We start from the raw sequence: 12577 nt of genomic DNA on the forward strand, positions 1-12577 counted from the left end.
AAAATCACTAAATTATGCTTAGCTTTTGATTCAGTGATTCTACTATTGGATCCATCTCCCAAAGAAAGCAGAAAAGAACCTTATGTACATAAAAATATTTATAGCAGTATTTTTTTGTATCAAAAAGATGGAAAAGTTGTTGGTGGATGTGAGTACTCTTGTATCATATTATAATGAAGACCTATGTGCAAGCAGTGATTAAAGGAATATAAAGTACTAAAATACTCAAATAGATCCCAGAGCTTATCCATGTTTTTTCCTCTTCATAATGAAGATTACAAACCATTTATGCCACCTCTCATATGTTCATGACTAGACCTACCCCCAGTGTGTTAAGGGCTTTTTTTGCTTTTTCCTAACAATACCAGAATACCATTGATCACATAAGCTTTCTGCCATGTTATCCCTTGCACTTGGTTATATGAAGTCATACTAATTATACTTCTCTATCAACTTTCTCCCTCAAATTTTACAATTGAATTTGTATTCTAAGCTAATGTTGTCCTTGATTGCTATATATCTTCCCTTACCAAGGAAGTTAACTGTAGATTAATATGCTTTTTAAGCTCTTTTATTATGGTTGTTGAATTTATATTAGTTAAATTTTTATGTAGAATCATTATTCACATTGTCATTTCTTCTATTGATATTGTATGACTAGTTAGCGTACTGGGAAAGAACTCATGTAAGAGGTAAGATTTGAGCTGTAAAGGAAGCTAGGAATAGTAAAAGGAGGATTTTTAAGAGAGCACATTTTAGGACTGAAAGACATGCAAAGGCACAGACATGAGAAATGGAGCATTGGTGCAAAGAGCAGATAGTTTAGTTGGCTTAGAGAATAGAGTACATGAAGGAGATTAATATATAATAAGTCCAAAAAGATAGACTGAACATAAAAGGCTTTGAAATCCAGACAGAGAAACTTGTATTTTATCACAGAAGCAATAGGAAGCACTAGAACTTTTTGACTAGAAGACTGATGGGGTTTTTATGTGCTTCAAAAATAATATCTGGTTTGGCAAATTTATAGAGTATATATATATATATATATATGAGAGAGGGAGAGGGAAGGGTGAAAAAGGGGAAGTATAATTGTAAAAGATGTAACTTGTGCAGGATACAAAAAAGCATTAATATTGTATAAGTAGTAACTTATTTATTACCACTATGTAATCTTTTTTAAAATTCAGTTTAGACATCTTAACCAACACCTTGTTTTTTCAATATGTACTTATAAATTTGTGAATCTTATTCTTAAATGGTTTCATTAGAAAGTTGGAAAATGATGGAGGTGTATACAAAGGTAAATGTGTTTAACAAAAGAAGTATGCATAGAATGTTTTTAGGTTTAATTTTTTTCAATTTAATTTTTTTTTTTTTGGTTACTTTTCTTTTTCCATTACTACCTACAAATGATGATCTTAAAAATAATCTCTGCTTTAAGTTACCTGTTGTGGGTTAATTTTCTGTCTTTGTAATAAGCTATTTCAATATTTTAGCAGCTTTTCTTTATAGAATAGTGATTATCAATTTTTTTTTTTCAGATTGATTATACTGGAACAGATGAAAAAGATCCCTGCAATAAGTGTTTGTTCTGGAATGACACAAAACCTTGCATTTGTGAAATAAACTTCACATTGGAACAGCCATTTGAGGTCTGTATTTCAGAAGATTTTGAGTAGAGAAATGCTGTTTAAATAAGACATGAAAATAATTTCATATTTAAGTAATTTTCCTCCCTGTGGGGAAAAAATAATAACCCATTTTAATTTTTTTAGGAAACCAAAAATATATGTAGATTATATATTTTACTTTTTTACTTAGCTCTTTGTACATTTTAATAAAACCTGTTGTACTTAAAATTACATAACAATAATTTCTACTTGAGCTCTATTCATAATTTTTGTACTTATGACATGCCATTCTGATAAAAGCAAATTTTATTTTATAAAACATGTTTGTCTTTATATTACTTTTTTTGTTGGCTACAAGCATAAAAAGAGAAACACTTAAACTGTATTGGTCTCATCTGCTTTTATAAGTACTTGCCCCCCCCACCCCCACTCCCTTTTTTTTTTTTTTTAATTTTCTTCTCTCTTTGCCTTTCCACTTCATATCCATTTCTTCTGGTATTAGGGCTAACATAAAAACCATCTTCTTTGCACCTGATTGCAAAAGTTTAGAACTTTCTATGGGATTGGAGAGCTAATATTACAAGTTCAGTCTCCTTAGCCATTTGTCACTTTACTCATTTGATTATTTCCCAATAGATTAAGTTATATCCATACTTTAACATTTTACATGTGTTTTCTGAAGTTGTCTTTTTGATTCTCTTTACTTAAGAAAGTCATTTTTCTGCCCTTTAGAATTCTAAGCCATCTGCCACCTTGTGGCTATTGATATTATTGCACCAAAATGAGGTATGGTTAAACAGAAACATCTCAGGAAACACTTGAAAAGTATCAACCTCTAAAGATGGCAAGAATTTAAAGCTTTTACTGTTTATCAGCACTGATAACATGTAAACTCATCTTATCTTGCAAAATGTTATTTTTAAAATAGTAGACTTTTACATTAACCTTTAGATGAAAGATTGAATAAATTTTGAAACTCCAGTTGCATATTGTTTCTCATTCAAAAACCCTTATTTTAGAACTTCTCTTCTGCAAAAGTGATCATTCACAAATTCACCCTTGTGAGTATTGTATTCCATCACAAGACCAAATACAACTTGTGAATGAGGCTACAGTACTGTCAGGTCACCAAAATAATGTGAATAAGTTATTTTATCTCCATATTTATTGGAAAGTGCTTAATTTTTTATTTTACTGAATTAAATTTACAGTGCTGATTTAACAATTGAATTACCTTTTATAGTTTCATCATTATATATATTTTATTATATCATACCTTCATGAATATTTGTTATAAACTTTCATTGTATAAATTGCAAGAGTTCAATTTTTTTTTTCTCCAGAAAGCCAAGGTTTGAATAATTTAAGTAGAAAATTAAACATCATTTTAAAATATAGGAAAATGTTAGAATAATAAAATCTCATATATTCAGCCTGAATTCCCTTTTTTATGGAACATAAGAATTTAGATAATCTAGTAGAAACTAGAAAACAGAAAGAGGTTCAGTATTTTTGTAAATATCTGTTTTTTAAAAGAGATTATGAAGAATGTTTCAATAATAATTTAAATAATTGATTTTAAAAATCATTTTACTTTAAACTTAAAATACTGTTTTATTTTGCTCATTGTTGTAGTGTAACTTTGTATACTTAGAATTTGTCTAATATTCATATGGATGTGGGGAGGATTGCTAATCAGATTGATGCTGAAATTTTCTTTAAAAAGTTCTAAGGTTCTGAAGAATGAAAGATTATTGAAGAATAAAGTAAAACTTTTCTGTTTGGACCAGTTGGGGAGAATGCCTAGTTGAAATTGGAAAAAAACAGGAACTCTCCAATATATAGTTTTAAGATAACAGTTTAAAAGTTTAATTGCAGTCCCTCATCATTATATTAATGGTGACCCTGGGTCATCAAAGTCTGCTGGTAAAGCATAGCTGGTTCTGTCATACTGAGAAGACTTTGAATATACTTCTAGGGACTGGTTGTATTTGCTTTTTGAGAAAGGGCCTAGATAAGTATAAAAAAATCTGTGTATCAATAACTAACCACTTACAATATTTTTTAGCCATAGAAAATTATGAAACAAAAATGCAAAATGGTCTTTTCTCTTATATAGCTCCCTTTCATTTGTGTAACAATAGTGGTAAAATGATGGATGAAGGGGTAATGGGTACTAAGAGTCGTATATCTTATAGAACAAAGATTTCAGACATGGCTTATGGACCAAATGTGGCCCAAAACACTTCCAAATGGAGCATGAATCATATTAAAGCATAATTGATCAATGTTTAACAAAATAAATTAAAATACAATAAAACATAAGTAATGTTAGTATGTAGTTCTCTAATTCATTATGTAACCCGTGAGGATCCTTAAGTATTAATTAATGGCACCTGTTTCTATTTTGAGTTTAGTACCATTATTGTAGAGCATCTGTAAATCTTAACTTTAATAGTTGGTATGGTATGTTAAATGTGAAATTTTTATCCATTGAGAACAGAATAGATATACTGTTTGAGGAACTGAATTATACTGATCTTGACATTCTTTGTAAAGATGAACCCAGAAAATAAAAGAAAGTTAGAGGTAGATGAAATGGTTTACAGGTTTTCTTGGGAGAGGCAGTTAAAGGAATTGATAGAGTTGATTTATTGTATATTGAGGTACAACATTTGATAGAACATTTAGTCATCTACGCAGTGCTCCTGATGATCACTTTTTTGTTGATCTCTTTTTTTTATGCCACCTTTATTCCTAAATATATTCCTTCCCTTCTCTTAGACAGCAAGTTATCTTTTTGAATAAAGAATAAAAAGGAAGGGGGGGAAGCAGTGGAAGCAGAACTAATAAATTCATCAACCAAGTGTGATTGATTATATGTGCAATATTATATGACTATAATACATATACATATACATATACATATACATATCCTCCAATTTCTGGCAGAAAAAAAAAGAAAGAAAAAGGAAGTTAGTACATGTTCTCATCTTCGAAACCAAGCTTTATCATTATAATTATACAACATTCAGATTTGATTTTATATTGTCAACATTCACATCATTGTAGTTTTGTGTATATTGTTTTCCTGGTTCTGCTAAGTTTACTCTGTATCAATTCAAATAAATCTTCCTGTGCTTCTCTATATTCTTCATATTGATTTCCCAAGGTAAAGCGATATTCTATTACATTTATGTAAACACAGCTTGTTTGACCATTCTTTACTTGATGAGCTTTTGTTGTATGATGAGGATTTACAAATTGTGATGTTGGTCATATCCCACTATCATTGGTAGAGAATGAGGTAGAGAAAGGATTTGGAGAATTCTTCAAATCCTCAAATCAAATGTGTAAATTGTAATTTACACATGCATTGCTAGCATGTTTGATGAATAAGTGAGAATATAATAAACAAACTTTTGTGAATATAATCTATAACAAAACACATCTTCATAGTTAAAGAATTCACTGTAAGGGAAAGAGAATACAAGGTACCACTTTACTTATTGTATTTTGACCCTAAGTACTGGACTAGATATTGGGGATACAAAGAATTAAGCAATTATTCCAGTGCCAAGGTAAGGGAATATAGTTAAAACATGTTGGAAAAGATGAAGGTAGAAAAACAATAGTAAATAAGTCAAAATGGAAAAGATCTATATAGAATTTTATTACAAATTCTTTGAACTTTCAAAGATAATGGAACCAACACACATGGACTACAGTGTCATATTCTTGGTGTGCTGTTGAGACAAATAAAAATGGCACTGAAGTAAATTTGTGAAGATCAGCTGGTCTAGACTAAATAAAGATATGTGCTAGAGGAGAAACAATTATGGAGAAAATTTAGAGAGATTAGTTGTCAAGGAATGAGTCTGAAAGAGGTTGGGGAGATAGGTATATCAAGAGCTTGGAAAACAGTTTAGGGCTTTTATTCCTACTTTTCTATCTTTACAATATTTTTATAATTGTAATTTATATATGCACTGCTAGCATGCTTGATGAATAAGTGAAAATATAATTGTGAATATAATCTACAGCAAAACACATCTTCATAGTTAAGGGAGAGAGAATACAGGATACAACTTTACTTACTGTATTCAGACCCCAAGTACTGTGATAGATATTGGGGATACAAAGAATTAATTCCTCCTCTAAAGAAGTTTACATTCTAATAGGGGATGCAACAAGTGTATATATATATATATATATATATATATATATATATATATATGTTTATATTTATATATTTACATATATAAATATATATAAACATATAAATTCAAATGTATACAAAGTTAATGCTAGATAGTTTGGGAAGTAGAAAACTTGCAGGTGGGAAAATCAGTAAAAATTTCATGTAAAGATTGCTATCAGAGCTGCTTTTTGATGGAAGAGAAGGACTCTAAAGCATAGGTGAGGAGGGAATGTATTCTAGGCATGGGAGATAGTTCTTATAAAGATATGAAGGTGGGGCATGGATTCTTATGGATGAGGAATAATAGGTCAACAAGAACTTAAAAATTTAAGTACTTATTTTGCACCAAATTTGCACAAAGGGCTTTGTGAAGCCCTTTTGGTGGGTAGAAGAATAAATCATTTAGGGAGGTATAAAAAAATTGCCATGCTACAGTGAGAGCCAGTTGAGATTATGAATAGCAAACTTAATCATCACAGTTTTCATAATTTTCAGAAGCTCTATTCAGCATCCTGTAAATAATCAGATGATCAGAATAATCTCATCATCTAGTAAAGCATGATCAATGATAGGGCAGGCAAGCAAGGATATTTGAGCATATAGAATGGTGTATAGTTGAACTGATTCACCAAGAAATTGAGACAGGAAAGGAAGGAAAATTCAATAAGAGCAGGGATTGATGGCCTGGGAAAGAAATGAGAGGTGGAAGGATTAGAGGTCATGCAGAGGACACCACTCCCTCTTCCCAACAGTATTGGGAATTTTAACGCAAAGGGAAAGAGTATTTGAGAAAAAGATTATAATGAGATAAAGGAATTTGGGGGTTCATGGACGTAGAAATAAAAAGCTTATAGGTGATGGCAAGGTAAAGGGTGTGACTGTATGTATAGCTGAAGTTGGGTAGGAATTGAATAGATAGAAGAACTGGGAATTTAGCGTATGTGAGACGAATTATTATGTATGTTGATCCTAATAAGAGCTGCAAGCCAAGTTCTGAAGTCCAGTGAGGAAGAAAGGAGAATTATCTGGGAGTCAAAATAGAAAGAGGATGCCAATTTATGAGGACTACAAAAGATTAAGGGGAATTTATATACAATGTGATTAGATGGTTGATGTAAGGGTTGTAAAGGGCTTGAAATGTCAGAGAAGCATTTGTATATGATCTGAGAGCCCTTGGAATTTATCGAGTCATAGATTCCAGACCCTTCACTTTCCACTCTTGGTTATCTTCCTTTAGATGCTTTCCAGCATTATCAATGTAATAATCCTTAAATTATAGCATCCAGAATTGAACACAATACTCCAGCATAACTGTTACCCACTTATTCTTGGAAGCTCTGCCTCTCTTAATGCAGCTCAGGTTTGCATTAACATATTATTTGGCTCACTTTGTTTGAGTTTACCATCTACTAAAAACACTAGGTTTTTCCCATCCTATAATTATTATTTTTTGGATCTTGACTTTTTCATCTAGTATGTTTTCCATTTCTCACAGAAGTGTGTCAGGAATTCAGGAAGGAGTAGCTCCTCTCTAGGTGCTGGTATGAGGGCTTGCCAAGCCTTTTGTAGGGCTGCTTATCCACTTTTGGTGTCTGCCATTCAACTCTCATTTGTGGTTCCAAGAAACTATATGTACAGTGGCCACACCCCAGTCAAACAATCTTGGCAGATGGCTAAATCAGATTGATGACAACCAGTAGGCCTTAAAATCATTGGTGAGTTAGGTGGATGTGTAGCCCAACCATAAGAATAGTAGAATGGGCAGAAAAGAACAATTTATCATAATGACCACAGAAGTGCTATGGAGTTGAAGATGCTGTGGTCATCCATAGCATCCTGGTCAGTACCACTTGTGTTAACTTTTATTTTGCCTTTGGACTTTGATGACTCTGGAAGAAAGTGTAAGGTTGACGACTTTATGCAGTTCTACCTCACTTAAATCCAATTCATAAGCACTTGCTTATGTCAAGACATCACCTTATGATGGCATTGGTCCTCTTTGGAAATGAAGGGTGAACACATAATAGCAAATCTAGTAAGCATGCTATCTATGCCTTTAACATTAATAACATATTAACAGCTCACAATCCAACACTCCCTGTAATACTCAACTGGATATTACCCTCCAAGTTAAGATTGAATTAGATGGGTAAAGAGTTACTTATTGTTCAGAGTATAATACATATTTTGATGGACTATCCATCTGGGTTATATATTTTCCATCTCCTGACTTTTTTCTTTTAAATGACACTAAATCCCTAGCCATTTAAACTGTATTCTCATACCTCAGATGAAAGAAAAAACAAACAAATTAGCAAACCACAACATCAGAAAGTGAAAATACTATGCTTTGATTCACATTCAGTTTCCATAGTTCTGTCTCTGGATGTGGATGGCTCTTTCCATCGCATGTTATTGGAATTGCCTTGAATCATCTTCCTGTTGAAAAGATCCAAGTTGGTCATCACATAATCTTGTTGTTGTGTACAACACTTGCTTGGTTTTACTTACTTCACTTAGCATCAATTCATGCAAATTTTTCCGGGCTTTTCTGAAATCATCCTGCTTATTATCATTTGTTATAGAACAATAACACTCCATAAGGTTCATAAACCATAACTTATTCAGCCATTCCTCAGCTGATGGACATCCACTCAGTTTCCAGTTCCTTGCCACTACAAAAAGGGCTGCTACAAACATTTTTGCACATGTAGGTTCCTTTCCCTTTTTTGTGATCTCTTTGGGATACACACCCAATAGAAACACTACTGGATTGGGTATGTATGCAGTTTGATAGCTTTATGGGCATAGTTTCAAATTGTTCTCTAGAATGGTTGGATCATTCACAACCAGTAAGATTGCATTACCTTTTTGTCTGTCACATCAGACCACTGATTCAAATTGAATTCACACTCTACCAAGACCCACACATTCTTTTCAGAGTAATTGCCAACTATAATTGATTTTTGGTGGAGTTGATTTTTTTGATTCCAAGGACAAGACTTTATACTTATCCCTATTGAATTTTATCTTACGATCTTCATTCCATTTCTCCTTATGCTTTATAATTCTTAAACCTGTGCTTCATTCTCACATTGAATTCTAATCCCTTCATTCCTGAGTATTTTTCCTAGACTATTACCCCTACTTTATTTGTATTCTCTTCCCTTTCCAGTGTCAATTTTTTGTGAATCACTTTAATTCTATGCTGTCTTCTGAAAAAGGTTTGTTAATCCCTTGTTCTGTTATCCTATCTGTTCACACTTTGCCAGACTCCAAACCAGGATTAATCCTTCACCGCTACTCAAAAGTAGATAAAAAGAGTTGGAAAAAGTGAAGCAACTTTACTTACTGGAGCTAACACAGATTTGTTAACTGAGTCCTCACTAAAACAAGAAAATCTTTTTGCTCCTCCCTAATTGATGCTCTTCAACTCATCACAGCGACTATACTAAATTTCTCTCTTGCAACTCCCTACAGAACCACATCCTCTTTCCTTAAATAAGAACTTTGAAACTTTACCATGCAAATCAAATCAATTCATCATGAACTTCCTAATTTTCTTATCATCTCATATCCATCTGACATAATTTCCTATTATCTCTTTCCTTACTTCAGTACCTAAAGAGGTCAATTTCTATTTATATACCTTTGATCCACCTCCTTTTGTTTTCTCCAGCATAATGCTCTTTTCTCTTATGCATGATCTAACTCCTGTTTTTGTTCCTGGTACCTTCAGACATCCCTGACTTTCTCTTCCATCCTTAAAAAAAAAATACCCAGTAGTTATCTTAGATCTGTTTCCTGAGCACTAATCCTATATTATCAGTTGCTTGGATCTGTCAAACTGAATGTAACATGGTCATCTAAACGTGTCTAAAAAGGAATTTTTTATCTTCCTTTCCAAATACACTCATCTTCCAAAATTCTCTGTCTCTATTTCTCTTTTTTGTTCAGCTTTTTCACTCAGCCCATATATTCAGCCATTTTTCTCCATAATACTCCAGACATTTATGTCCCTTTCTCTTTGCTTGCACAAACACTAATCCTAAGTTTGGCCCTCATCAACTCTTTCTTGAACTGTAATAGATTAATTGGTCTCCTCTCTTCCTCCCTTCTGTCTCCAATCCATCTCCTACTACCACCAAAATACAGTTCTGATAGTATCATCTCTCTACTCAGTAAAATCCAGTGATCTTATTTACCTTTGGGATCAAATCTAAACTGGATTGTCATATAAAACTTTAAACATTTTTTGATTCTTCAGTATTCAAAGTTCTACTTGGAACATTTTTTTCTTTGTAGTTTTCTTACACATTTCTCCTGTGGTTGGTGAAAGATGAAATAATAGAGGGAACAAAGGTTCAAGCACATTGATTTATTAAGCAATGCATGCCAATTACATAACAGTTTGGGACCAGGTCCCTCAGCTTTTTCACTGGATCCAGAAAACGGAGACACAAATTTTTATGTACTAAAAACAATCAATTAATTAAAGAATTAAGACCAATTAATTAAAAAAGGAAAACAATTAACCATTATATAAAATTAAGTAATTTCTAATTGGAGGAAAAATTAGGGACTTTCCTCGTGAGGAGGGAGAGAGTAAACAGATGTACTTCTCTGAAATAAAAAAGGAATTAGTATATTAATAATAATGATTAAAATTATTAAATTATGTAAAATTATATTTTTATTTGGTATGAATTTCATTTATACTTTAACTTTTAAGCTTTGACAACTTAAAACTACACTAAGATTTTGGAGATACCTGTATATTCACATATTTCCTTATCTGGACTGTGTGTTCCTTCAGAGTAGGGACTGTTTGATTTTTGTCTTTGCATAGTATCTGGTACAAAGTAGCAACTTTAAAATACCTTTTGTCTGCACAGATTTAGAAATGAACTAGGATTGTGGTCCAGAATTGCATAGGAGGAAAATAGTTTGTCTTTGAGAAATGGTTCAGTTTTTTTAAGGGCTCCAAACTTCTTCCTGAAACAAAAGCTGCCCTTCCTTTTTAATACTAATTTTTTTCTTATGTTGTATGTCTTCAAAAAATTGTGAAATTAGAGGTTACTCAAAGACCAGTAGTCGCATGGTAGTCATGAACAGGTTGCAAAACATTACAAATGAGTAGCTGTGCAGATTAGGTATAAAGGATATTGCCAAAAAAAGTGTGGTCAGAAGATAGATGGGTTAGTCATATAGCAAGGTTAAACAGGTCACATGTTCTATCCATATCCAGGCAAAATCAAGATGAGTACAGCAGTATTCCCTAACTTGTTGGGTGGGTCCCTTGTGGTGAATTTCTGGAAGGATATGGACTAGAGATGCACAGGATAGTAAGGCATGAATGGATTGCAATCTGTGTCACTGGACGGACTACCCACATTGAGAAAGTCATAGATTTGTCAAATTGTAGGATTTTAAATTTAATTACAGGTAGCCACACAAAATAGTATAACAAAATTTTTCCTGTTAGGACTCCTCAGGAAGGGTGATTTAATGAATAGGTGATTGATTTCTTAATATCTCAGTGGATCTGTGAGCTCATCAGTGTGGGTATTCCTTCCATCAGTATTGATAGCAATCCATCCACACTTTCTCATCCTGTGTATTTCTTGTCCATATTCTATCATAGATCCTCCACAGAAGATCCATCCAATGTGCTGGAGGCCTTTCTCTAGGTCTTATACCATTTCGTGAGTACCAATGTAGTATTCAGGCTGTCCATCTTGTCATCTCTTTCATTATATGACTACCTCACTTTTTTTCCCAATCATATAATTTCTGTCACTTTTTGCATATGTCATCACTGGAAATAAACTGAAGCCTTCTTGTGCCCATTTTCTTTCCATTGACCTTTTAAATGTCAACTCAATCCATGAAACAAAGACCAGTTGCTTACTGATGGCCCATCTAACCTGTATAAGGTTACTTTAAAACAGTTTTCCTTAAAACATTGCAAATATTTCCTTTCAGTTTTGTTAACTTGGTTAATTTTGAAGTATCTTCAAGGAAAAAGATTGCTAAACAAAAGTTGAATTCAACCAGGAACCTAAATAAATTATCTCAGATTTTGAATGAACTTAAGAGAATTAAGGTTTATTATGCTTATTAAAACTCATCTTTTGCTAACAACTTAGTGCTTCATTATGTAGAAGTAATCCAAACCTTTCAAAGCCATACCAGTGGTACAAGAAAGCCTTATTACCAGGTCTTCCTACACTGAAACAGCTTTAAATCTAGTCTGAGTTTGGAGAGACATCACCAGGTTTGGCTGTAGGATGATGAATTTTTTAGCTACAACAACTCATGAAGACCACCACAATGGCAAAATCATGGATCCTTGAAGTACAAAAAAGTCATACTATACATAAGGCATCATTCATACTGAAATGTATTTTGCTTCAAAATTTTCAGTCTTTGAAATAAAAATTTGTTTTTTCTCTCTAATTTCCCTAGGGATATGTCTTTATGTATTATGGACTATCTAATTTTTATCAGAATCATCGTCGCTATGTGAAATCTCGAGATGATAGTCAACTAAATGGAGACACTGACTCTTTAAAAGTAAGTAAAAAAAAAAAAAGCTAGTGACACTAGTGGTATCACTACTTACAACTTTACAAATAAAGAAATTATTTGTGGGAAGATTTAATGTGAAATTAAAGGACAATGTTTTGTTGCATATAAAAGTTTTTCTAATTAAATTTTCTAAAATTTGTGCAGATTAATA

General features: G+C 32.5%; 1 protein-coding gene across 1 annotated transcript in view; it reads left to right on the top strand.

Moving 5' to 3' along the window:
- The window catches only part of TMEM30A (transmembrane protein 30A), a 42921-nt gene that overhangs the window by 20321 nt on the left and 10023 nt on the right, over positions 1–12577 (top strand). Inside the window, exons 2-3 of the mRNA XM_003769213.4 lie at positions 1545–1655; positions 12304–12411. Coding sequence (XP_003769261.2) covers positions 1545–1655; positions 12304–12411 — 219 coding nt within the window. The remainder of the gene's footprint in view (positions 1–1544; positions 1656–12303; positions 12412–12577) is intronic.

The sequence above is a fragment of the Sarcophilus harrisii genome, chromosome 4 (assembly GCF_902635505.1).
Source record: "Sarcophilus harrisii chromosome 4, mSarHar1.11, whole genome shotgun sequence".
Lineage (NCBI taxonomy): Eukaryota > Metazoa > Chordata > Mammalia > Dasyuromorphia > Dasyuridae > Sarcophilus > Sarcophilus harrisii.